This window comes from Synchiropus splendidus, chromosome 13 (assembly GCF_027744825.2).
Source record: "Synchiropus splendidus isolate RoL2022-P1 chromosome 13, RoL_Sspl_1.0, whole genome shotgun sequence".
Lineage (NCBI taxonomy): Eukaryota > Metazoa > Chordata > Actinopteri > Syngnathiformes > Callionymidae > Synchiropus > Synchiropus splendidus.
Genome location: NC_071346.1, coordinates 10,847,219 through 10,874,866, shown reverse-complemented (window position 1 = coordinate 10,874,866; position 27,648 = coordinate 10,847,219). Strand labels below are relative to the sequence as shown.

Below are 27,648 nucleotides of genomic sequence, written 5' to 3'. Positions count from 1 at the left end.
GGGAAGTTTATTCTCTTTAAGCAGTTTCACATTCATGGCTTTATAAAGAATTCTTTTTTGAGACAGTCTGCCAGCGTCAGTGAGACCATGATGTAACGCTCAGAGGACTGAGCGAACAGTGAATTGCTCTGATCAGAGGCGCGGTGCAGCATGACGGGGTTGGAGACTCTGCTCTTGGTGCTCGATTCAAACCCCATCAGTTGTTTTATCGAGGAATAAAGAGGCCGAAGCGCTGCCTTGCATGTCACCTTCAAATCTAACGTCTGCGTCTCTGCATACAAATTGCCTTCCTTTCAGTTTGCAACCTGCCAGTTCAGTCAAGACGTGGTGAAGAGCACTCAGTCAGAAGGATGAAGCTCTGCGGCACTGAAGAGACAGCAGCATACGCTCATATTAAGCAACACATGCATGAGAACAAGTGTTTATTGACCTGCAGGTGGAGCACACAATTTCCTTTCTGTCTGCAGGGTTTATTTTAGCGGCTTAAATTGACAGAATGAACCATCCATTTCTGATTGTGGCAACAGAAACAAATGGCTCAGATATGTTCCCATCACTCTGGAACAAAACCTCTCTTCCACATAGTCCAGGTCTGAGACTGACCTTCAACCTGTCATGGACATGATCCAGGGAGATCTTGGGTCCAACTTATTGGGAGGCCAACCCTTGTACGCCTCCTACAGGATGCTCAAAAGAACTGACATGGAGAAGGCGGTGTACACAGCTGAGGAGTGGAGAAGAAGTGAAAGAAGGCACAGTCAGGAACAGCTTGGCCGTCGGACGCAGCGTTGTGCTGCAGAGTAACACACAAGCTCATGTACTGTACATATCAACAAGTTTACTGGCACACGTGACTGACACGTTGAAACACCGCAGAACAACACCCCCTCCCACCAGCAACACCACGTTCAGCTTCACTGCTCAAACAAGATAAGGCACAAAAGTGTGGCATCAACATGTTGTAAAGTCACCACAGCAGTTGTAAAGTCACACACAAGGGACAGAGGCGGCCGACTGAATAAGTCTGTCAGTGTTCTTTGGTGATGGCATCGCACACGACACGCAAAAGAAGCATCGGATTAATGGCTGTTGCTTGAAATACACCCAAGTGGGTGTTGAAATCGGGCAATGTTTGACTACGCTAGCACGGCTAACCTGTTTTGTTGCCAGCCATAGCTGGTTTATACGGTTTGTTTAGACCACGCTAGTTCTAAAATTTCCACACCTGCATTTTGAACTTGTTTCCATTAAGGATTGTTTGTAGCGGATGATGCTATTCAAATCTTACGCTGTGGGGGACGTGGAACTGATGCGATATACTCAAGTTTCCTGACATCAGCGCAAAACCTCATGATGATTTTTGCATTAGGATTGTTTTTGTAAAAAGCTTTTTACAATTTATGCTATTTAGATCTTTCTAATTCCAAAGCTAATGGAAACCCACCTTAAGAGAGCGCTACGCTAATTTGAATGTGATCGCTGGATTGTGGCATGGAACCATACTAAACCCACAACATATTCAGAGGCCACATGGCTTGAGTTAGCAGGCTGGATTAGGCCCCGGGGCCTTGAGTTTGACACACAGAATCACAAACGTTTTTTGCCCCGCTCCACTGAAAGTGAACCATTTCTGTCCAAAACAAAAGAAAATAGAGCATATGACGCAGAGAGTGACACATTCGGCAACAATGCTACATTAAACCACCACTACAGAGCCGCACTGACACCCTCTTGGTTACAGCTCTGGTTCCTCCTGCAATTACATTTTGTTCTGCTTGAACGAGACACGGTATTTATAAGAAGGCATTTTCACAGCAGGGCACCTCACTGAGTGCTATTATGTGGTGGGTCCTTTGAAGCTCTCGCTGTGACTGAACTGTTCCAGTCTCATCCCTGATAAGGTGCAGCGGTTTAGGCTGCACTCGTGCCGCGGAATGTTGAAGCCAGTGGTCTGCATTACGGCAGCTCATATCTTGACCTCCACAGCCCCACCATCCACAGGAGGACGGAGGTCCTCATGCGCGCCGGTGTCTCTCCAGTCTGAAGGGTCCGTCCGCCCCCACGAATTACGAAGGACTTTCCACTCGAACGCTAGTGACCGTTGCCGTGAAGCAACGCTGGAATAGTCGCTCCGGGTCCTGAGGCTGGTTGTCAGAGTGAAGCTTTCGGCTCATGAAGTGCTTCCGGAACCCCTGCGGACCAGGCGCTGCTTGCCCGTTACCGGACCCGGCGGCGGACTCACCCCCTGAGAGACACACAGACATGAGCAGTTAAGTTCATTAGCCAAACAATGGCAGGTCACAGCGCTGATCTCGGGTCTCACTGCGGCTCAGTAATTGAGTTACATGGAGACCACACACACGAAAGGTCACTTTGACTGACATATATTTATCATTTTGTTAGGTTTGTTTACAGCAAATGAAACAGCTTAATACACCTAAAATTATGGTGTATGTATTTAGTTTCCATACAGTTTTTGAAATAAAGTTTCAGTTGTTTATCTCACACGTTTTGCTTCTCATTGTTCTGTTTGATTTTTCCCCTCCCTCCACTTCACAGGGCAACCGTCTGTTCCGACTGAAAATAGCGAAGGTTGATCATACAGAACAAAGAAAATCACACAAATGAGCGCACCTTCTGTGACAAACAGTTGTGAAGGTGTGACACCTTTTTTTTCCCCTGTAATTTTTTCTTTACTTAATAAACTAACTGTGGAAAGAAAGGTTTTGAATGAATTGAATTGAAGTCGCTCCTCATGCGATCGTAGGAGGAGGAGGAGGAACATGAGTCTGGTCCAGAATGGATAAGTTAGTCATCAGTAGGAAGCTTCTCAGCTGTCCAGTCAGGAAGTGTCCACCATGACTTCCTGCTTCGGTCAAGTACTTTGAGACTATGCTAGTCTCTTGGTTGACCTCCAGCTGAGGAGCCATAGGAGGTTTCTCTGAGAGGAAAGTCTTAGGTAGATGATGGAAGGAGCATTTTTCATTCAGATATCCGTGAAGTAAACGTTGCCCTGCAGCTATGAACTGTTAGATCTTCCATCCTTAGCTTTCCTCAGTCCTTTATGAAAAGGATTCAAATGCGTTTCATCTGCCAATCCAACATTTTCCAATTCAAAGCCAGACTCCCCAGCGGTGTCAGGCTACTCCACGCAACAATAAGAGACTCCTCCGCTGCATCAAATGGGTCCTTAATGGACATGAAATCGAGTCACCTGGTGCTCGCAGAGGCAGACCAGAGTCCAGGCAGCTGGGCTTGGTAGCGATGAAGAGGTAGCAGAGGACGCACACTGTGATGAGGAACGCCAGGAGGACCACAGCGGCAATCGACAGGCCAACAAGGGCGCCGAAACTGGAACAGAGGGCGGGTGAGAGCTGCTCTCTGAGTGATTGATGGTTGTCAAGGTAGAAAAATGTGAAAGGTTTGGAGGAATTATTTCAGTCATTTGACCCTGAAACTGATCCCTGAAACACTTGATCATAACAGTCATAATTATCATCACAATAAAAATCGATTTAAACAGTGAATCTAAACAGTCAAATATCTCTTTCATGTGGATGGAGTCTCACCTCAGCCACCACATGTATCCATAGTCGTAGGGGAAGAAACTGTTGGGGTCGTTGCAACAGTATTTGTAGTCGTTAAATCCACAGCAATAGACGGCGAGCGCGGCATTTCCAGGTTTGGGGCAAGAGAAACTGTCCTCAAACGTCCCGTTGGCTCTGTAGTAGCTGCTGCACAGACCGGCGCTCATGCTGCACCAGAGACGCTCCGAACATGTGCCGCAGCTGAGCGACACGCACCGGAGAGGAGGAGGATGAGGAGAGAGAGAGAGAGAGAGACGCGCGCGTGTGTGAGGGGAGAAACTCTCAAGTCTGAAACTCCAGCTCATGCTCGTCTGGACGGAATTAGGCTTTCAAATAACGTCATGCAGCGGATGATCAAGTCAAAATAATTACGGAAAAGGCATAAAAACGCTCCAAGTCATGTAGAAATATATTTATTTCGGGTGCGCATCAGTGGTTTTACCATGCTCAGCCGCATGAGGGCGCAGTGGTCAGTTCTCTGTGACGCGCTCCCAGTACGGAATTCATTTTACTAATGTACAGGGAAGTTTAAGTACGGCACAAATGAGCAAGCAGGATGCGAACAGTAGGGATAAAAAGCTGTAAGCGTTTTTCTGCACTACACGGATATAAGCAACGACTGAATTGATAAAATGCATATAAAAATAGTAAGTCATAAAATAAACCAGAGAGACCTCTTTATATTTTTAAACACCTTAAACATCTTTTAAAAAAATTTTCTGTGGATTTATGTTGTCGTGGCTCCAGGTAATGTGAGTTGTTGTAACGTCACTGTTCGTGGGTTGTTTTTGTGTTATTACACACAATAAAACAATGAAAAATGCAGTGGTACCTCGGTTTTTGAACGTCCTGGAATTCGAACAAATCAGAGTTCGAACAATAATTTCGAGATTTTTTTGCTTCAAACGAAAATCCAGAACTCGAACGCCCCCGAAAAAAGACGGACAAAACATAACGTGCACGGACCGATCAGCTGACCCACGACGCGCTTTGTTATTGTGTATAACGCAGAGTCTGTATGCAGACGTGTCCCGTTAGCTACATTTACTGACTGTTTTTTCTTCATATTGAGGTGTAAAACCTTTCCTGTCTCCGCACTGGACCGTGGTAGAGTGTCTCAGGGGAGGTGCTGGAGCGCTCACTCCAGGGTTTGATGTCCTGTTGTGGGCTGGAGCTGGGACAGGGATGAGGCGAGTCTGGGACAGAGCATGACTTGGTTTATGACTTTGTCACAGCCAAACTGCACAGAAGCGCACATTCTGAGCTGGACACGCACCGGGCACCTCTTCACTTCTGGAGAGACGTCACTCACTCTGCAACCCCTCCCACATGGAATGAGCAAAACTATATATTCGATCTGCAAGTCACAACACAAAGATCCATTTTTGTCGAACTCATGCATTGAAAAGGTGTGAATTTTAACAACACAATTGGACTGCATGAAGGTCTCTGTGACATGGGTGGAGCATGAAAAACTAGCTTCATACAGTCCAGGTTTCACATCAACCACACGGCTTAAAAAAAAAAGAACAGCACCGTGCCTATTAACTAGAGTCATTATTTCCACTTTCATGCCCGTTTCCTCTTCACTTCTCTGATTTATTCATGTAATTGAGTTCCACATCCAAGATCCCTGTAATGTAGAAAATGACTAGCAGCCATTGATGTGTCAGATCTTCCAGGCAGACATCTGGGGTGATAAAAGCCTGAGGTTGTGTTGTTCAGAGAGATATCCGTCTCCTTGGTAGTCAGGGAACGTACCACCAAACCTCAAATCACGACCTTTGAAGGATATATATATATATATATATGTACGTACAGCGTGTATGTACACATCACACCGCTTCATGGGAGGAAAGAAGCATCACGACCACATGAGGCGACTCATTTCAGATAGACTCTGAGCTGAGGGTTTAGTTTTTACTAAATAACAAAAGCAAAACACAGCATCTATGGAGGGAGGGATAACATTTGGAAATAATGATGGTTTAAGATTACAACTGGAGAGAAGGATTAAATGATGATGTTGTGATCATTTCCCCAAGGCACTCTGATTTCCTCCCACATTCTTAAATTGGTGACCTCCAGTTGTTTGACTGTATCAGTTGTTGGACTGACAGTATGCGTCTTCTGATCTCTTGCTGACCATCATAGCTATTTTTCACAGGAAATAGAAAGTTTTTTTCTAATTTTTTTTATCAATACTCTGTTAAAAAGTATGTATAACAATGTTAAATATAATTATCAGCAATTATTGGAAGCAGAAGACAAGCTTTTACAGAAGTTATGTTGGTGCCCCTCAGGCAACAGATTCTAGGGTGCTGGTTGGATGAATTTCTAGTGCCATGTGACCATCTCATCCCATGTGATTGGCTGTCGTGTATCGAACGAAAATGGTGAATAAAATCTTGCACTTTAAGGCTTTGTGCAGCGCCCCCTAGTGACTGGCAGTTACTAGTGTATTAGCAGTTGTTGGTGTTGAAGACAATGTTTAGACTCGTTCCTCCTTTGTCCAGAGTCTTTTGCTTCTTCGTTCCTTCACGGTCAACAGATGAACATTTTCCCCGAGCTTCTCTCCGACAGGAATCAAAAAAGAAAAACCAAACTGAAGCTTGCGTAGTACACCTTGAAGTGCCTTTCTTTATAGTAAGTCATGAACTATGATCTCGGGAACATCAATAGTTTCCATAAAAACCTGCATGTTCACGGCGTCCTCGATATTCCAACACACAACAAAAAAACATACCTGGCTCATGCGCTGTCAACCCCAAAAGACAATAATGGCTTTCAAATTTAAATCTGTAGACATATGAAGCACCAAAGCAAAAACAAATCTCTAACAGCGTGAACACTCCCGAGTAAATGCAACAACAAAAAAACACTTTTCCTCGTACAACTAGCTGCTGTTGTTCATTTCATCCTGTGCAACACAAGACTCACTAGCTGTTCAGCGTTTGTCGTGTTGCAGTGACAACATGTTTGCTTAACTCAAGACATGGAACAAACAAAATGTTAGAGAGTCGAGAGTGTTATGATCAGAGTCTCATTGTTGACCAAGGATGAATGTCCTCAAGGTTCCTTGTGGTGATTGTGAATTGAAGACCGAGGTAAGAATACGCTTTTCATGAACACAAACACTTTGCAGTTGAAGCCAGATGAGGTCACTCTGAAGGACTTGAAGGTGATTTCTCAGATTCACGTGGGAGCGTGGTTGGCCTGCTGGGAGGTGTTTTTGCAATATGACCTTTTCTATATGAGTAGCATTTGTTTTACATTGTACAAAACCCACCATCCCGAGCTGTCACTGGGGCTGTTAAGCTCTCGCTCCCATCATGGCCGCCATGCAAAGCCTCAAACTTGGACCCGCCACTGGATGCCCATTCCTACGACAGCCGAGATTCACCTTGGTAACATGTACTTCCATTCAAGTTTTACAGTGGGAAACAACCGAAGCGCCAAGACAAGAACATCCACCTAGTGTGTGATGCATGTGTTGGTGTGTGTAGCTCAGCACCTACTATCTTGCAGGTTTGTGGTCGGCCTGCGACTGAGACTGTTTCGATGTAAGTGTTGTTGTTTATCTGACACTTGAGCCTTCAGTGGTTGTTGGGTCAGTTGCTGCGCTCCATTGCAACCTACTGTGTGTGAGGTTATGAGCGTGACCCATGTCTCCCTCTTACATCTTCCCCTGGGTTATAAGTGGATAACTATGCAAATCATAGGAGTAAGCTCCATTTACCATCTTCTTGATGTTGAATACTAAATGGTGGTGTTCTATTAAAAGGGTCTGTTCCATAGATCTTCAAGTGGTCCCAATTGACACTGGATGTAGCATCAGCTCAGTTTTTATAATAATTCTTGCTATTTATGTGGCTTTATTTTTATGTAAAAAATGGAAAAAAAAATGCCAAAACCAAAGACAAGTCCATCGAATTTGAGACTCCTGATGTGAAGGAAGCTAATTTCATATTTATACAACCACCGTCTTCTTACTATCCTTCAGACATGCATTTGTTTATTTACACGCTGAAAGCTTTTGCCGACCACTTGGAACAACATGGGCGACCAGAATCGGCCCTCGAGCTTTGAGTTTGACACGTGTTCCAGTTGAAGATGCACATCCAAGCAGCCGCACGACCTCCCTCCCTTCCTCCCTCCCTCTCTCTTCTCAACATGCCAGCAGCACATCTGGTAAATTTTTGCTGGTACGATCTGCGCGGGACTGATTTGCATCCGGGAGCAGATGACCTGTAGATGTCGGACATGTCTGCCGTTCGAAATGAATGAGTAGCGCACCAGGCTTGACTGCCGCCTCTAATCCCAGATTATCTCTGCCAGTCCAATCCTGAACCAGGAAAAAAAAAAAAATTGGCAGAAGAAAAGGGATTATTTGACAGTGTTGTAGGATTGTGATGGTTACAGCACACACCTACTTGTTCACAAACAACAGTCCCACGTCGCCAGCGTGACCTTCAGCACCTGCACACTTGCACGCCGGCGTCCAGGCGGTGTGCGTGATGTCAACCGAGCCACTCGCTCATTCATGAATGTGATCTGCAAAGGAAATGATCTTGCGGTGACATGACCCCGACCACTGACACCCTGCCCCCAGCACCAGCCTTCATTTGCCCTGATCCCTTGTTTATTCTCTCATCATTCTGAGTAAACAGTCTCCGCCGCACCATAGATGAAACTGCCGCTTCTGAACCTGCCGCCGGCAGCGACGCCGTCATGGCCGCATTATTCATCCATGTGATTAAAGAATGCAGCCTATAAATGCATTTACTGGAAAATATTCCACGCCATATACCTTGAACAAATCATCACAATTTTAATTTCATGCTGTCCGGAATAATAATCCAGTCTTTAACCAATCGCCAGCTCTCGGAGATGGAGCTGTTGTTAAAAGTGCAAATGAAAGCGCAGAGAGGTAGAAACAAGCTGCAAGAGCAGATGTTTTTCACGTACCGTTGTGTAAAGAAGAGCCACATTAGAGCCTAGTCAACTCTCTATCTTGGTTGCTTCACCCCAACCATTCCCCAATGCAAACGGGGTCCAGAAGTCCTTCCATGTTGCATGTTAGGCTGAATCCTGTTCCCCTCCTGAGACCTTCCCTGGTGTTAGGAGGATCGATTGGCAACATGTAACGCTAACGCAAAAAGTCCGACATCTGTGTCGCCCTGGGATGAAGAAATCCACTGGACAACCGACTAATTGTTATGCCTTCAGAGTGAGAAGGTGTTGACCACTCGCTGCACCAACACATCATGCAACCCAGCAAGCTGCCAGCCCCCAGAAGACGGGGACAGTAGAGATAACTCTCTGCGAAATTGGATCTGGAGTGTGTTCGATGTGTCTGTCAGGCGTAGTGGAACCCCACTGTGACAGATCTAAAAGTGAATGAAGCAGAAAATAGTACTGTTGAAATGTGGCAGTCCACTGATGGTACTCGCAGATGGTGCCAGAGGTGGGACGTTGATGTTGGTGATGAGGACATACAGGGATAGTAGGGCCTCTGTAAGAGATGTCGTGTGAGCATTGAAGGATGACTTAAGGTCCACTTATGCTCCCTTTACATACAAAATTCTACCCACCTGTTTCAACCATCATTGATCACATGCTTCCATGCGTTTTTTGCGTAGGAATTGATGTTCAGCAATATGTCAACCAGGGGGAGCCACCCACAGTCAAAACAACAAACTCCAAAACAAACTGTGGAAGACGTACTGATAATGTACCTGAGGAAAATGGAGGCAGCGTTGTAGGAGTCGGTGAGGCCTGTCACTGCCTGATCTGGTCCGTCCGCCTCATGTGGTCCGCTGGAAATTCTGGTGCTGGAACTGGACTGAAGTCCAACAACATAAACGGACTCAAGCACCGCACCACGCGTTACATAAACCTCATCCAGGGGCAGAGGTGCTCACTCCTGCTCCTGTTAAATGTAATGTGAAACAAATGTGAGGAGAAATGTTTCTCATACAATAATGATAATATATGTCAAATGTATTGGTGGAGCTTGAAATGTTTATTGTTTCAATAATGCAGGGTATATTTATATCACGCAAAGGTGATGAAATTTTTTTTATTAATTAAATTTTTTTTTTTTCTTGAAATTGTATGTTTTGATCTGATCTTTTTTTTAAATCCAGCGTTATTGAATCAATAACTTTTCAAGCTCTTCCAATACATTTGACTTGTGCAATGCATTGTACTATTATTGTATGAGAAACATTTCTCCTTATATTTGTTTCACGTAGATTTAACAAGAGCAGGAGTGAGCACCTGAAAGAGGTTTATGTCTAGTGTGGTGCGGTGCTTGAGTCCTTCTATGTTGTTGGATTAAAAAAAAACAAACTACAATATCAGACAAAACATAAAGTTTCTAAATCTAGACTATTTTAAGTGAAAAACTATTTTAATAAGTCACATATTTGAATAAGTTATCACCTTTGCGCGACATAACTATGTCCGCATGCGCTTACCAGTAAACGTTAGTTGGTAAAACATGAGCAATTTCCAGTTCCAGCGCCAGAATTTGCCTTAAATATATCACATCTGGAGGAGAGAGAATTTCCACCACTGTTATGTCTTCTTCGCGTCTCAATAGAGCTACGTATCAGGTATTAACAGCAACACTGCCCCCCATGGTTTCCAGTGGTACTGCTCTGTTTGGTTCGTGTCCATAAGTTTTGTGGAAATACGGACAAAATGATCGCAAAACAGAGACAGAAGGCTCCTTTCGTAGCTGGATCCGTACGTAACGCTGAGCGTGAATGGGCCTTCCACATTCACGGATCTCAAGGTGAGCAACTCCTCTGACCCTGTGCGTCACCACTTGTATGTGGCCGTCTGGGACTCGAAGGAAGGGCCTGTGATGGGGAGGGCAAAAGAGATAAGAGCACTTATGTAAAGATGCGAATGCATCCTGATCAATGGTTCTCAGGCGGCTGGGCAGTGAAGGAAAGGTGTGCCGCATTACGTTGAGCTAGAAAGGTGATCAATAACACCATGGTAACTCACCATTCGCCTGGAGATATTTCTTTGGCGGCAGACGGCAGCCCGTCTGAAAGATCGCTCAGGGATTACGCAGCAGCCGCGCACCAGATGTGGCATCTGCGATTACAATTAGAGTAATATCATCCATCAAATAAAAGCTTGTTATGGCACAACAACAAACTGTTTTTTCATGTGGCATTTTGTTAATGAAAATGAATGAAGACCTCAATGTGAAGACGGCCACTTATATTTGGTTGGGCCCAATACGTAACGCTCACTGTCTCACCGGCGCGAGTCAGGGCGATGAAATAACACAGACTGTTTGTGCAAGAGTACACTGTACGACAGGCCTAACTGTGTGTGAGTGACAACATTTGGACCAACGCGCTTCTGAAAAAAAGTGTTCCGCCATTGCAGCTCAGATAGAAGCTCTGTAGAATCAATAGGACTTTGAAAACCTTTCCTGAACCTTTGTTCAACCGCACACTTTTGTATTGTGGAACTTTTCAGTGACCGCACTCTCTTTCAACTTTCTCGTTCATGATGAGGATTTTAGAGGCTAAATAGAAATGTGCCTCATGAAGCGGAACTGTGCACCTCACCGTGCTTAAAAGACAGTGACATCGCCATGAGGTGTTGTTTTTACTGGCGTTTATCTGTCAGTCATCAACGGATTTAAAAGGAAATTTTTGTTGATAGTACGAGGACAGATGATTCCGTTACGCTGTTGCTGTTATGCTGGATTATGTCCATCTAAGCAAGGTGTAAAGGCCACTTCAGCAAACTTCACCCACGCCTTCTTCTATTTTAATAACACTGCTGACCTTCAGCGGAATCTCGATTATTTCCCATCGAAACGGACTGAAAAATAAAATAAAACTATCATAATGTTCATATTGAGACCAGCAAGCTGCAGGCTCTTAACTCTGTAGGTTAAATGTCAGAGCATGAACTTTACCTGTGGTGCCAGATTGGAGAAGCAAAGAGCATCTGAGTGAAACTCATGGCCACTTGAGGGGGTTTAAATAGAACTGGACCTGATGTTACAACATGATGCGCTGCCCACTGAGTCAGGATAAGCCGCGGAAAGCGCAACATGCTTCAGTTGAAAGCACGTCAACCAGGCTGCCTTCGGCGTCAGCATAGGACGGAAAAGTGCACTTCCCCAATGTCCATATATTACGCCAAGGGAGCACGTCAGATTCAAACTTCTTGTGAAGTCACTGAAGATATTCACTTCAAACAAAAAAAAAAAAATCAGACTGAGAAAAGGCGGGGAATTAACTACAATCCAATACAAGTTCTGAACCCTAAAGAACGATTCCGATGGTTCACATTCATAGGTGAATTTCTGAGACATTCTTCCTTTTCATTGTATCTTGTTAAAGAAACACTTCATTGTCAACTGATGTGTGTTAGTGAGTACACTGCACTACTACTGCGCTGGCCTTCATCTGTTCTTCATGGACATAGTATGTTAAAGGATGAATGGAATCGATGCACAAAAAAAAATCTTTTCTTCTATAGTCTTTTCAATTCTAACCCTCCATCATCCATTTCTGCTGTGCTCAAAAGGCTTAAAATAGCAATTCACATGTTGCAACACGTACAACGAAAGGAGCTCCATCCCATGGCCTTCCTAACCCAAACCTCTGTCTTTTCTTGGGGCGGAACACGAGCGTCAATTGAAAACCTAATGTGTCACCATGCAACGCTGAAGGCTGCCTTTAGAGTCAGTATTGGACGCGAAAGTCAACTTTCCCCAACGTGTTGCACTTTCGCATGGCCTCATTGGCCTTTGCTATGTGACCGTTGTCTTTCTTGAGCCTCCATAGTGACAACTATCTGTTCCAAGCAGACACATCCTCAGGTCTTTGTCTGACTTTGTCCCTGCTTGCTTATTGTGTATATTGTATCTGTATCTGGTAACTGATACACAAGGTAATGTTGCCATATATAACTATTTTGATACCACCAAAACTGTTCGTATACATGTTGGAGTTTCTCCGATCAGTCACCTTGTTGGAGCTGGTGTTTGACAAATGAAGCAAATGAATGAGACTTGTGAAAGAATATAAAAGCAGCAGTAAACTGCTGGACGTGCTCGGAATAACACCTGCTGAATTAGTGCAACGGTTGTACATCCAGAGGCGCTGGTTGAATGAGCGTTAGTGTTCGCAGTCAGGCACTTAGTGTTGATTTCACGTGCGCAAGGCGTCGGGTTCTCCGTGGAATTTGTCTCTGTATATCAGTGTGCTCCAATTCTATTCATTATTCCTGAGATCTTAAGGGATTTGTGTTGGACTGTATAGTTCAGCTGGTGTATGAAGCTCAGGTTTTACACTTGAATGTGATATGAAGCATCAGTTTAGAAGAGCCAGCCACAGTTAGCATGCATGAGCTGTAGTCAAGTTTTATCAGCCTTTTATTCTGGTGCCTGACTTTACTTGATTTTCATTCGGAGAATGTTGAAAATCTTGACTGCAGTCAGCGAGTTTCATTGCCTTCACTGCTGACGATAATAATAAGTTCTGTCTTCAGAGGAAGCTTCTCTGCAAGAACGCGCCAACACCACAAAAAAACAAACAAACATTGATCTATGGAGATTAAGCCCTGGGCACTTCTTTATTTCTCCATCTACTCTGAGATATTCCCTTGTTAGTTTTGTTATTTCAAGAGGACTGAAGCTTTGAATGGTCCATCTACTGCAGAGGGGGGCAGTTCAATTTCCTGAAGGGCCACACTGGAAACTGTAACTGTTGTGAGGAGCCATCATCAAAAGAAAGACAGCGACGACTATAAAACATTACGGAAAAATATCCAAAATATATACTTAAGTAACAAGGACAAAATGAACCTAAGAAGATAGAATATAAGTAAGGATATCAAGAAGTGTAAATGTGTCATGACACCTATTGAAATATTTCATTATATGTGCATTTAATATGAATATAAATCAACATAACTATGTACCAGATGTTCAAGTAAAAAAGGCAATTTATTTCAAAATATATTTTCAATTTTCCTTCATTTTATTTTGAGGAACAAGAAAAACACACAAAAATGGCCATTGAAAAGAAGAGAATTATAGTGTTCGAACAAGAACATGCTATATTTACTTCTGAAGTGTTGATGGACTAAAAGAGAAAGAACAAAAAAAGCAGAAGAATTACAAGTAATAGTTTTAGTATGACGTCAAACGGGCCACGAAAATACAGGCATCGGGCCGCATATGGCCCCCAGGCCGCACTTTGCCCAGGTCTGGTCGAACTTTTACAAGATTATCCATTCACAGGATCTTCGTCTAAGGAGTGGTAAGAGTTTGTCGCCATAATCGGCCGTGAAAACGGTCAGAGCCGATGATCGAGAACAAACAATGTTCCATTTTCAGGAACAAAATCCTTGAAGCCACATAAGGCTCAACAGCAGACTTTTTATCTTCATGCAAGGGGTCTTGCTCAAGATTTCTAAACTTATGTGTGGTGAAATGAACCCATTCTCACTCCCATGGCGTAATATACTGACGTTGGGAAAGTGGACTTTTGCGTACTATACTGACAAAAAAGGCATCCTTCAGCGTTGCATGTTTCAATGGACTGAAAGAACATTTTCCTACCGTAGCACGCGGGGTTGCGGGAGACGTGCTGATGCTATTTATAACCCCTTAGGTGGCTGTCCTCCTTCGTGACAGTACAGAAAGTCATCGTGAATAAAACGCATGGCCGTTTGATGGGCTTCAAATAGCGATTGACACATTTTTAAATGCCATTCCATCCAAAAGAAGACGCCATTCTGTGGACTCTCCGTCTCTGCTGCTTTCAGTGACTTTCGCAAATCACATACCGAGCTATGATCAGTCCACCGTGGCGAGCCAAACTCTCCACGGCGACAGTCGACAAGACAGAGCAGGGGTCACACTTACAGACACTTCTTCGGCTCCTTGACTTGAAACGGTCACACACAAGTGCGTCTTCACGTCTGCTGCTTGGAAGCCATGTCTTCCTCCTTCAGAATCATTTCTGCGCTACAGGGAGCCAAACAACATTAAGTGAGCCACATGTTTTTACAGTACTTTATATGAGTTCTTACCGGAGCACTTATGTTCATTTTTCACTCTTGTTGCGCTACTTCATTTTACATTTTCTTCATATTGAAAAGGAGCTCAGTTTTTTTAAGCGATTTGATGGATGGAAAGGAGAGAACCGCCCCTCCACAGAGTGCTGACTCGGGTGAAAAGGAAAGTTTTGAAGTTGCTGCTTCCCAACAAGCACGTATTTCAAAAACTCAGCTAATATGAAACATTACATGTGATGTGCGTGGATCATTGTGGGTCCTTTCCTGGGTGTCCCTAGAAGTAGGGAGAGGCAAATGACCCCCGCATCGCCAAGTGTGCATCTCAACAATGAGTGAAAAAAAGCTTGTAAATAATGGATTAAAAGCACGTTTAAAAAAAAAAAAAAACAGTTGTTAATGCAACGACGAATAATTGGTGTTGTGATAAACACATCAATAGAAATAAGAAAGGCAGTGTTTGATCTATCATGTGGCGCGTTTTCCTCAGTATTTGGTCGAAACAATCCACCCTGCAATTGTTCAGAGAGCTCTGTAATCCGGCCTTACATCTGAGTCGTGCAGCTCGGCCTAATAGGATCGTAGTATTAACCCTGATGACAATACCACCAGCTGTTGCAGGGCCCCCTGTTGGTCGCTGGCAAGAACGCGTCTGGGGCATCGAGCCACGGAGGGAGGTGACTGCCGGAGCAGGAGACAGAAGCTTTCTGGGATGCTCTCAGTCTCATGTAGGAAAACCACGGATGCAGCCTGGTGCACAGACAGTGGAACTTTTTAAGTGCTTTATTTTGTTCGGGGACATCTACCTCTTTTCTTAACCTGCCGCGGCTCTTTTGCTTCTCTCTCCCGTCCTTTGCGTGGAGCGAACTAGACTTCCGCGCCGGGCCTTTGCTCTCCGGTGCTGGCGGCACTGCTACTGACTCTATATGGCTGAATAAGAGTGGCAGCCTGCGTCGGTGGTTTTGTCCGAGGGGAGGTTTTGTGAAGTCACAGTCGGGACCAGGACCAGCAGGTGGAGGAGGATGGCTGTGGCTCTGGAAGAAGTCTGGGGACGGGTGAAGAACGTCTGCAAGCAGAACGGTCTGCTCATCTTGTCCGTGTTGGCCGTGGTTATCGGCTGCCTGCTGGGCTTCTTTCTCAGAGGCAAGCAGCTCTCAGAACAGGTAAAGAGAACCACCCTGGTGATGTGAACCTACCCCCTCCGCCCCCCTCCGCCCCCCCTCCTCAGAGAATCAGACATCACAATTGCTAATACAGGGGATTTGCTCTACCCACATCTGCTTCCTTAAACCGCAGCCCAACATTTTAGCTGAATTTTCGGCTCCCCGAGGACGCTTGTTTGGTGGACACGGATTTCCCAGCTGAAAATCCTAAGCTTTATCATAAAGGCTGCGTTTAATAAATCATTTACTCGTGTCCTGCAGGCGTAAGTGCATTAAGGCATGCAGTTCATTTCCCCTCTGACCATTCAACATGATCTTTCACGGCAAACACACCAACAGAGCAAAGAGCTACTAGCGCTGCCGTCACTAAGGGGGCGTTGACTGGGTCCACATCATACCTCTCCTTTGGTTTTGTCCATCGAATCTACCAGTAGCGGGGATCAACCCCTGTCTGCGTACGTTCCAAAGAGATTGACGCCGAGAGATTAGCTGTCACTCACGGGGGACATCAAGTCAACAATGTACAATTTGTGGTTACTTATATAATTCACACGGGCGGGAGTGAGCGGCGCTCCAACTTGTTGTTGTTATTTCTTTTCTCAGACGTTGAGTGCAATCTGCCTGCGGGAAACACTGTTTCTAACTTGGGTATCTTGACAGTACTGTGAATTGAAAACAGCTGTGGACAATACAGCCAGGTGGGAGCAGGTTTATGATGACTAGCTGAAAACATTATATCAAATACTGACTTATTAGATTGTCAAGTTGCACCTGTGTATCATTAATAAACACTCTAGTACTACTAGTTATGTGCTTTTTAAAATTTGGTTTGCACCATACTTTTCCGCAGTGACATATTCAGTGACATATCTCAGCCACCGACTCCATAACACACTGTTGAAAACACTCCACTGCAGCAAGAGATAATGGCGTCCAATCCTTCTGTGAAATCGGGGGGTCTTTTTCTTACTGAACCGTCTTCTGTCGGGGTTTTGTCTGCAGCTCATAGTGCGACCATTCCAAGCACAAGGGTCGTTTTGTTTGCATTAAAGTGATCGGATAAACATGGTTTTCCATGCAGAAGGAATGAGCTCCTCTGAGCTTTGTCTCAAATTTAGGAAGACATGTTTAGAAAAGGAAAAAAATAAATCATTAATGCTGGTCCACAGTCAACACTTGAACTAAACAACTGAAATTAAAGTAACATCTGGGAGAATCAGTTCAAAATGACGTGGTAAAATTAAAGCGCATTTAAAAGGATGGAGGGTCAATAATGAATTGAGTATAAGAACATCACTTTAAATGATGGAGTACACACTCCACGCCTGTAAGTGGCGCTGCAATGCTCTGGCAAAAACTGAGAATGAACAGCAAAAAACGGCGAGCAAAATGAAAACAACATCCCGGGACGTCGGTGTGGACTATGGAGTGTGAGAAGTTCTCAACTGCTTTTTTTCCCCAAGTTTTAGCTTTAAAAACAGACACCTAGTGTAGGAACTGAAACTGTCTGACACTGCCTTTGTGCGAACAGACCCCAACTACAGCCTACTTGTTATGGAAAAATCATATGGATATTTTGCCAAACGGTGGTGTTTATTTTCTATTATTTTTACTGACATAACCCCCACTAGCTTCAGGTCAAAGCTGTCATGGTTTGGGAGACTGAAGCTACTCAAAACACAGTTTTTGTTAGTGCTGTCCGTACCAGTTTTGCCTGGTATATGCATCAAAAACTCAAGGAAGACCTTGAATAGTTCATGTTTCTAGAGCAGTGCTTCTTGTTGCGCCCCCCTCAGGAAGGAATAGGGAACGTTTCGCGCCCCCCAACTCTTTGTCACCTCTGTAAATAGTATCATTTGTCTATAACATTATCATAAGTACACCTCTGCATAACGTTGTATCCTTGTTAAGAAAAAAGAAAGTAATATAGAGCAGAGCCGGATATCGATATTATTTGAGAAGGGCTGCTCTGGAGTCAGATGAATGACCAAAGCCAAACAACAAAACATGATGCGGAGTTGGTGATCATATGCCACGCTGCTTCTTCCTCGCCTCTGGGGGGCAGCTGCGACACCCTGCCTTCTCTGGTTGGACAACAGTCGCACACATGAAAAACCACCCCTGCAGGCGTGGAGGAAGGTTGATACTTCCGATGGAATGGGCTGATCAAACCAGCCGAGCAGGATAAATTAATTGCACACAGTCAGGGAGGAGGAAACAGTCCGTCAACTTGTCCTTGAAGAATGAGAATCCTGGCTGACGGACCGGCAGGTAATGGACAACAGGAGCGGTGGGGAACGACTTCAGAACATTTTCAAAGCTCATCCACTACATTCAAAGCCTCTTCGTACTTGCACTGCACAAAACAAAGAAAGGATATGATAATAACGCCACAAACAAATGGATCTGACATTTGTAGGATTTGCGCTCGAGCGAGTTCCACACTGAAACAGAAAAGAGAGGCATTGTTTGCTGACCGCGAGGCGCTAACACAGACGGAAAGTTGAACATTTGATGTCAGTCTTGTTAGAATGCATGTGTGGGAGACTTGAAATTGCATGCTACGTCGGCATTTTTTCTCCACCCACTTGCTCGATTAAAAAAAAAAAAGTTTTATATAAAGATGTGGAAGGTGGAGGAAGAAAAGTGTGTGTTTGTTAGCTTGGCGCGATATAGCATTCTCCAAAATCAAGGCATTATTTCTTCTCATAAACAAGTGGCAGCTATTTGTAAGCACTGTACAGTTATTTAATTGGACTTTGTAATATTTATAAGCTTTAAATCTTTGAGGATTTATTGGAGGAAGTATGGGTTTTCAGTCGCTTAGCAAAGTCGCTCAAAAGTTCATCAACGATTGTCCAAGCCATGGTTGGAATTCAGCCGGCCACTTTCTCCTCTCTTTTACTGAGGAGTGCTGAGACACTCAATGTCGCGTCTGGTGGCTGCTTATATTCCAGTTAGCATTTCAATCGTGACCCTTTTGTTTCGTCCTCAAAGAGAAAAGTGAGCACTGATTTCATTTAAAAATGAAGATCCTCATTATTTGTTTGAATAAGCTGCTGGTGTATTTTAGCGTTATACATGACAAAAGTGCTTCTTTAGTAGCAAACCAAATACGTACCTTCAACAAATGAAATGACTCTTAAACTGTGAGGACATAATGTGTTGAAGCAAAAAGAGGCGGCTCCTTCCACTGGGAGGCCAGAAGAACGTGGGCTAGCTAATGCTAAGCTACCTGAAGCTAGTACTAGTGAAAAATCTACAATGCTAACAAAGCTTGTTCTTAAAAACTTTCATCATGCACTGCTGGCATAAAAAAAATAAAAACAAATAGACAAGACAGACTGTTTTTATTATATAGAAAGGATGGGGCTCCAATGTTGTTTCATTTCAACAGCTTGTGAATGTTTAAGTTATTTTCATGTATGAAAAAATAACCTGAAACTAGCTTGCTATTTGCTCCTGCCAGCTCTGTTAAAACCCACGGCCAATATGTGCTGCAACGTAAAACATGGTTTGTCTGAAGTGCTGTCGAATCAGTCTGAAGCACCGTGAAAACCTGATCGATTCCACCACCTTCAGTGCTTCAGGATCACGGTCCTATACCGAAGTGGCCATCATCTGTCAACACAGGACTCTCTGATGGGTTTACAAAAAACCTTTACACAACCAATTTGACTCACATTTGACACAACAGCCTCGGCACTTTTATCATTTTTGGCTTTAACTTGACCTCTTACCGGGGCTGATTTTCTGATCTCATACAGTGGTACCTCGGTTCTCGACCACAATTCGTTACAGACGGCCGTTCGAGAAGCGACTTGTTCGAAATCTGAATCGATTTTTCCCATTACAATGAATGGGATTTTGTAGGAGTGAATGTAGAGTGTCTGCTGCAGGTGCGCTGTTCCTCTATGTGTGTGGCCGCTGCATGTGGGAGGGGTTGCCGAGTGAGTGACGTCTCTCCAGAAGTGAAGAGGTGCCCGGTGCGTGTCCAGCTCTGAATGTGCGCTTCTGTGCAGTTTGGCTGTGACAAAGTCATAAACCAAGTCACGCTCTGTCCCAGACTCGCCTCATCCCTGTCCCAGCTCCAGCCCACAACAGGACATCAAACCCTGGAGTGAGCGCTCCAGCCTCGGAGGTGTGGAGAGCGAGCACCTCCCCTGTGACACTCTACCACGGTTCAGTGCGGAGACAGGAAAGGTTTTACACCTCAATATGAAGAAAAAACAGTCAGTAAATGTAGCTAACGGGACACGTCTGCATACAGAGGCTGCGTTATACACAATAACAAAGCGCGTCGTGGGTCAGCTGATCGGTCCGCGCACGTTTTTTCCGGCTTTTTTCTTCAGGGGCGTTCGAGTTCTGGATTTTCGCTTCGAAATCCGAAGCAAAAAAAATATTGAAATTTTTGTTCGAATTCCGGGACGTTCAAAAACCGAGGTACCACTGAGCTTGCAAATACAACAAACTGACTCCGTGTTTTCGCTGTCATCTGGAAATGTTGCGTCACACGGAGTTAATTTAACCCTCTTCCCCGGTCGTAATTGTCTGCCTTTTCCAAATGTCAAACTGAGCCATTCTGATGTTTGCAGATGTCAAAGCTCTGTGCCAGCTGTGTTTGCCCTCCCTGCGTGGAGGCAACACAAGGACCCACACATGCACACACAAACACATTTATCTGAATACTCTTAATGCCGCGCTCGCAAACACACACACACACACACAGCTATTTGACCCAAAACGCTCTGCTCTCTGAAAAGCTTTTACTGTTCATCTCACGGCACAGATGTGCGGTACTTAAATCAAAATCATTCCTGTTCAACTTTGTTTTGTTTTACAGCCGATGATTCCGCGCTCACGCAAACAAATTCATCAACTAAATGATTGGTTATTAAATGAGCGTAATCCCCCAGCGGCGCCGGTACCATCTTCAACAGGCTGCATTTCATGTACATTTTCATTTGCCTCTGCGCTCCTCATTCAGCGCGTCAGGCTTCGGAAGAGGAGTCAGCCCACACACACACAGTGACCTTCACCTGCCTGGCTCAGGGGCGCGACACACAAAATACATGTTCTAAAGGTGATTTGCCAAGAGCCGTTGCAAAATATGTGGCACACAAGGGGTCATGAAACTTCAAACACAAAGCACACTTTCTGTGCGCCCACAGTTTGTTGAACAACATTTCTGACAACAACTGGCAGAGAAAAATGCTAGATTTTTTTATTCATTTATTTTATGTTAACATTTCTGAAGTAACAGTATGTGATTCAAAATACTCAGAAAATACTGACTGATTTCTAGTGTAATATATACTAGAAATAGTCATTATTTTCTGAGTATTTATATATATATATATATATATATATATATATATATATATATATACACACACTAGAAATAGTCAGTATTTTCTGAGTATTCTGAATCACATACTGTTATTCCAAAAATGTTACCATAAAATAAATGAAAAAAACTTATAGCCACCATTGTCATATATTGTGCTATTGTCAAATTGATGCAATGTGTGTATATACAGTATATAGATTTGGTGGATTTGGTTCAGGACCCCTCTGGCTTTCGGTGTTAAACAGCCCAGGTGAGAGACATGAAAAGAAGTGTCTGGAACACTGAGACCTTCAATTCAAATCATTCAAACCAACTCAATCGAACTGGCAGAGAATGGGTTCCTTCTTCAATGATCTCAAGTAACAGCTCTGTATGTACTGCCCCCAGGGAAATATGAATTGAAGTATTCTGGACACAATCGGAAGGGGGTTTTCACACGACTGACTGTCATGGGACTGAGCTTGTTGGACTCATAGATCCAAGACGTGAACACAAATAAACCAACATCACGCTCTACAGGATACAGAACAGCAAGTAGTTGCGTTGAACTTAACCACTATTGCAGCTCAAAATTTTTTTTGAGTACTGTACTGTACACCAACTTCAACAGGCTATGACTCCGTTCTGACCTTTGCTCTGAATCGGACCTAATTTAAAAGCAGCATCGATGGATTCTGCAGCCATGTGTCAATTGATCAGGAGGAGTCAAACAGAACTGAGTCACCGCCGCATGGATGAATGTGAGCGTAACCTTAATCCCGCGGCTAATGAGGTTAGCCCGGAGCAGGTGATGATCGACTTTTCGACGGGTGTGAGAGGAGAGCCCAAGGGTCCGGTGCGTGAGGGCCTGCGTTTTGAGCAGAGCTGGGTGGAATAAAGCACGTTTGGAGTGTGAACGGTAGCAATATATTTGCTACAGGAATGAGATCAGCAAGATGATAATGTAAGATGACATGTTGTCCCGCTAACACAGCAGGGTTTTGTGAGGAAGCAAATAAATCTGCTCCGTTTTCATTCCCGCTATAGGATCATCCATCCTTGCCGTAACCCTGAGGCACACGCATCGAAACACCCCCCATGAGAAAAGTGACCTTTTTGCTGAAGCCCTTTTTATTCACTCTTACGAAAAAATTTTAAATTATTATTTCATTGTATTTTTATTTATTGCCCCACCAGTCAAATGTCTATATATATAAACACAACACATTAAAAAGTGGGCATTTTCGGCTTGCCCTCCTTTTTAGAAGTAGTAGAAATAATAGGGAAATCTTTAGATTGTTGGTATTGAAATAATGCAACATCAAGAATCTTAGGGATAATTTTAGCGCTTGCCTCCGCCCAAGCTTCACTCTCTTCATCACCAACCTTGAAGCTCTACCAACAACTCTGCATTACTTTTCATCTGTGTTCTCTGTCCGTTGAAGTGCGTTCAGAAAGGAACTGTTAGGAGAAAAGTGGACTTTGTCTGGTGTGAATGAATCAAAAGCAAAGCGAGGATGATGCATGACTTTATCAAAGGCCAGCAGACATTTTTAGATGAGAGTTAACATCGGCAAAGGTCAGCTGTGAAGTGGGAGTGCTGCGAGAGAGAGGGAAGCTTTGGATCTGTCCATCCTGAACCAGTTGCAGTGGCTGGTAGTGAAGGCAGACTGAGGTCCAGTCCTCTCTAGACGTCCAGAGAAATGAGAAACACCGAGCCCTCACTGGTCAGAAGTTGTCAAATGAATCACACACAACCGAGCAGATGAAACCACCGCAGGGATACAGTTAGTGTCTGCCTTCATGAGGAGACTAAAGATGAGCCGCTTCCAAGACACGTGTCGAGGAAACATTCCCATTCGCCAAGCTGGATCCCTTTGTGATTCCTTCATTCAATTCCACTGTGCAGCAGTTCAGAAATGGACTCGCTTTGCATGCATTTTTAAGCGGCTATTGTTTGTTTTGACAGCTGGGACGTCTGGCTCAGCCCTGGGCAGTGCGCCACGCCGAGCATGTAGAAAGACTCCTGCTGCTGCAGTAGTGCATGCAGTGCACACAGCAACAGTTCTGCCTTTCAATCCAGAGTTTCCTTTCTTATTTAACTTAATATCACTCTCATTTGCTCTGCTTGTTTTTTTTCATAATTTAAATATTCAAAATGAACACCATAAAGTCCCAGCTCTGGGCGTAATATTTAAACAGTCGAATAGTGAATGAATGATTAAAGTGTTGTGTAATTGCGGTATTTATAATTTATTCATAGATTAGATTACATTTTTTTCACGCTCTGCCCAGCTATCATTTCACTTCCATTCATTTTTATTTCTTTGATATGATTTATGTTGAAAATAAAATCTGCACCAAAAAAAGCACTTTCTTTAAAACTATATTTTATTTTATTTTTTTTACATGAGATTACTCTATTTTGTTATTATTCCCCATACAGACATATTTACTGATCTATATCGACAATAAATACACTGAATATAAAGTTAAAATCTAAATTGCATTTCACATTTTATTTGAATAATAATTTTTTTTTAACTCGTGAGGGATAGCGGCTCTTGCATCTGTAACTTCATCCGAACTGCAATTTCACGCGTCAGTAATGCAGAATAATAAACTATTCTGCTCAGTGCTGAATCCATCACAACAGGACTCCAGACATTAACCATCTGATGTCCACAAGGTTCTATCTGCTCATCTTCTGGGTTCGATTCTTGGGGGGTCTCTGCTGAGCTAACTGAAGCTGTGATGTCTCCTGACTGAGCTTGTTGGTTTTTTTTGTTTACCTGCAGGAGGTGAAGTATTTCCAGTTCCCCGGAGAGCTGCTCATGAGGATGTTGAAAATGCTCATCTTGCCACTCGTGGTGTCCAGGTAGGAAGATCTTTCCTCACCATTCCAAAACAGCTGGGAACATTTAGGAACATACCCCTCTTCCAACTTGGAGTCGCTGGGGCAGCAGATTATGCAAAGAACCCCAGCCTCCCCTCTCTGTGTACTGCAGCTCCAACCCTGGGGCTTCCTCAGAGATGGACGTTTTCCATTCCGAACCTTGACTTCTTTGGCCATCAGCTAAAGATCTTGACCATGAGAGTAGTAATGTTAGAGCTTTCTCATGTTACAGACTTGATTTCAACATTAGTTGGCCTCATAAATCCATGCACCTGATATAACTGCTGCCTGCTTATTCCCAGCACTAAAGCCTTCCCTTTCCTCCACATGATGCGAGCTTCATCTGCAAGCCATGTCTTATGACTCGGTTACTGTGGCCAGTGGGAGCTGAGATGAGACACCTGTGCTTACATGCAGTATTGCTGTGCTTTTTGTCTCCACATCTCGGAGCTACAAGCTTGTTTAGCAAACATCATGTAAGGAATAAAAGGTTTTCTGGAAATCTAATTTAAATATGTGAACATGGTTTTAGCATTTGAAATATCATTCATAGTCAACTTCAGATGAGCTGATTCATACAGCTGGTGGAGTAGAGTTTACAGTGAACAAAGAAGAAAACTTGCTGTTTGAACAGCAGAATGTTAAAAGTTCTTTGTCCCATAGATCCATTTACATTTAATAAGAGCCAGATTGTTTTATTGTGTTGCTGAAAAGCGTGACATCCTACAAACATGTAAGGCTGTAAGGCTCACCTGAACAGCTGGTCACGTGACTTAGCAGCAGTATAGCGGCTAAAGCACATGTCTGTGTGTCCGGCGTATGTCTCTTGTGCATGTATTTTTAAAATTCATACATTTTACTGTCATCCTCCTCGAAATATCAAGTGGCGTAGACAGAAATGTGTGCACCGTTTATTTGACTTATATATACTTTTTACGTGGCTCATGCCACCAATAACGTAACACCCCGGTCTGTGGATGTGAGCGACGCTGCATACTGGAGCGTCTCATGCCGACTCTTCCCTCCACTGAATTCAGCAGACTTCACAGCCATCAACAATGAATAATAGGTGAAACACATGCCACACCTTTAGTTTGGGTCAAAGTGAAACGCAAAACTTAGTCATGTAAATCGTGTTGATCGTGGATACGATGACGCTCCAAGCGCAAGTCAAAGTCTTTGAACAACAATATTTTGACATTTCGCCGGAGTAGCATTTTGCATCTTATTTCCTGTATAAACAATCATCTCAATAGAAACTTGACTAAAATCGCAGCCAGGTCGGCGCCTCATTTTGTCGGGTTAGCCAGATCTGAAAAAAATAAATAGAACTTGAACCGTCCACATAGTCGTGTATGCGAAAAGTTATGTGGAAAGTTTTCAGCAAGTATGTGTTAGGGTGTCAGGGCGACGGTCAGAACTGGTGTCATAGCCGTGGACTACAGGTCTCCAGCTGTACCCTGATCTACTCAGTCCACTCACACTCCATTGGTTTGTTTTTCAAGATTTTGCAGGATGAAATTGACAATATTTTCCTTGCAACCTTCTCATGTAGCTTGTTGAAGAACCGTACTCTGTTGCTCAAATGCATGCGCATTCTTACGACTGTCACAAAAGTTTCCATAGAAAGACTTTGTCATCTTTGCGTTATTTCACCACAAAACCGCCGACAATCCCTTTGACACAAATGAGCAGCGACTGTCGCTAACCATGACACACGAACGTGCCTTTGATCTCTCCTTGAATCACGATATCAAGACTACCTTTGATCATCAACTTAGTGTTTAGTTCACTGCAGACAAAGGTAACTGAAGTTCCTCCTCCGATGCTCCGACCGACACTTTGAGCGACCATTAATGTGTCAGGTTATTTTTAGCACAAAGCTCTCGCGGCCTGGCTGAGGTCAACGCTCACGCACGTACAGTTTCCCAAAACAAATCATGCAAACTCTCTGGTTACATGCAGGCGCTTTGTGCCATAAGCTACTTACAATCTATGCACCAGCAAAGTCTGGATGAGAAGTTAATCCCTCCTCCATCTCTCTGTCTGCCTCGCTCCATCCCTATATGTCACCAAATTCTCTCCCACCTTAAAGGTCAGGAGCATGTGTTCAGCCACTCGCTCATCGGCGAAGTCGCTTCATATTCAAGCCACGAGAGGACGAGAGACGTAGTTACAGCTAATCTGGACAGCACTGTTGGGCAGCGCGCCAACTTCAGCGGCAGCTAGATGGAACGTCAGTCAGGAGAAGAGCAGAAACCTGCAACAGTTGATCGACACTTCCCAGCTGCCGTGAAATACTCATCAATACTGGAACAAACCAGAGCACATATCAGCGGTGGCTAATTATCAGAATAATGAGTCAAAGTTGAGAACAATTTTCATAAACACAACAAGTGTTCTGTTTGTTTGCTGCCTCCGTTATACAACAAAGTGGTTGAATATTAAAATCACACAAAGGCGACTGCACATCAATTTTCTGTCTCCATCAAAGGAATGAAAAAGAACGGTAAGCTTCAGTTTAAGACGGACAACATTGTGTTTGTCTGTTATAAAACAAGAGGTTCACGTAGGTTGAATAAAATAAAAAAAACCTGCAAAAGTTAGTGCAAAACAAAAGGATTTAAAAAATAGAAAACTCAATTTTTGACTTCAAGCTAACAGAGAACTTGATAAGTTGTGGCCCGGGGCCATATGTGGCCCGACGCCTGTATTTTCGTGGCCCTTTTGACCTCATGCTAAAACTATAACTGATATGTTGTCATTTTTCTGCTTTTTTTTTTGTTCTCTCTTTTAGTCACCACCAACACCTCCGCAGTAAATATGGCATGTTCCAGTTTGAAGCCATTTTTGTGTGTTTTCTTGTTCCTCAAAATACAGGAATATTGAAAATATATTTTGAAATCAATTGCCTTTTTATCTGGAACGTCTGGTCCATAGTTATATTGATTTATATTCATATTAGATGCATATAAATTGAAATATTTCAACAGGTGTCATGGCACATTTACACTTCTTAATATCCTTACTTATATTCAATCTTTAAAGGTCAATTTTGTCCTTGTTACTGAAGCATATATTTTGGATATTTTCCGTCATGTTTTGTAGTCATCGCTGTCTCTCTTTTGATGATGGCCCCTCACAACAGTTTCTAATGCGGCCCTGCTGTAATGGGTTGTGGATCACATGATAGTGGACAGTCCCAGAATCATCCTGGTCTCCCGTGGGGTTTTAAGAATCTTTCCTCAATGACTTCCGCAGGTGCTGAAGCGACGGTAACTTGAGAAGCGAACCGGTCGTTCTTACTTCTCTCATGTCTTCAGTGAGACAAACAAAAGACGGCGGATGAATTGGCTGACTAGGAGCTCAGAAGAATCGGCACATTTGCTGAATTGGTCATTCAAGTCGTTGAATACGAATTTTAAAAATAAATCTATAATGCTTTCGAAATTGTCAAATCATTTTTCTCCATTCTCTTGTTAATTCCCCTTCTTTCGAACCGCTCTGCTTTTTTTAATGTAACTACTTTTACTGCTTTCTGCACGAATCGGAGACAATGGTTTCTGTTACTATTTTTATGTACCACAGCAGCATCTAGTGCTGACT

At 43.6% G+C, this 27,648-nt stretch overlaps 2 protein-coding genes and 2 long non-coding RNA genes across 4 annotated transcripts in view; 1 reads left to right on the top strand and 3 right to left on the bottom strand.

The window, feature by feature from the left end:
• Positions 1 to 487: 487 nt before the first annotated feature.
• LOC128769860 (protein shisa-like-2A) lies at positions 488 to 3,765 on the bottom strand. Its single transcript, XM_053883900.1, has 3 exons — positions 3,570 to 3,765; positions 3,215 to 3,351; positions 488 to 2,245 (listed from the first exon to the last, which is right to left on the bottom strand). The coding sequence occupies exons 1-3, from the start codon at positions 3,752 to 3,754 to the stop codon at positions 2,067 to 2,069; spliced, it is 501 nt and encodes a 166-aa protein (XP_053739875.1). The 5' UTR covers positions 3,755 to 3,765; the 3' UTR covers positions 488 to 2,066.
• Positions 3,766 to 7,753: 3,988 nt separating this feature from the next.
• LOC128769986 (uncharacterized) lies at positions 7,754 to 9,444 on the bottom strand. The gene is made up of 3 exons (XR_008416443.1): positions 9,326 to 9,444; positions 8,021 to 8,141; positions 7,754 to 7,932 (listed from the first exon to the last, which is right to left on the bottom strand). It is a non-coding gene; the product is annotated as an uncharacterized LOC128769986 (long non-coding RNA).
• Positions 9,445 to 10,027: 583 nt separating this feature from the next.
• Positions 10,028 to 10,956, bottom strand: LOC128769985 (uncharacterized). Its single transcript, XR_008416442.1, has 3 exons — positions 10,808 to 10,956; positions 10,608 to 10,700; positions 10,028 to 10,456 (listed from the first exon to the last, which is right to left on the bottom strand). It is a non-coding gene; the product is annotated as an uncharacterized LOC128769985 (long non-coding RNA).
• A 4,377-nt stretch (positions 10,957 to 15,333) lies between these two features.
• slc1a7a (solute carrier family 1 member 7a) overlaps positions 15,334 to 27,648 on the top strand; it is a 29,057-nt gene continuing 16,742 nt past the window's right edge. The window contains exons 1-2 of the mRNA XM_053882991.1: positions 15,334 to 15,817; positions 23,945 to 24,024. Coding sequence (XP_053738966.1) covers positions 15,677 to 15,817; positions 23,945 to 24,024 — 221 coding nt within the window. The 5' untranslated portion in view covers positions 15,334 to 15,676. The remainder of the gene's footprint in view (positions 15,818 to 23,944; positions 24,025 to 27,648) is intronic.

What these genes read in the sequence shown, in the direction of transcription:
- LOC128769860 (XM_053883900.1), bottom strand. Translation starts at nt 3,754, where the DNA reads ATGAGCGCCGGTCTGTGCAGCAGCTACTACAGAGCCAACGGGACGTTT. An exon ending in GGATACATGTGGTGGCTGAG is followed by an intron (nt 3,352 to 3,569) that starts GTGAGACTCCAT and finishes CCTCTGTTCCAG; the next exon opens with TTTCGGCGCCCTTGTTGGCC. An exon ending in TCTGCCTCTGCGAGCACCAG is followed by an intron (nt 2,246 to 3,214) that starts GTGACTCGATTT and finishes TGTGTCTCTCAG; the next exon opens with GGGGTGAGTCCGCCGCCGGG.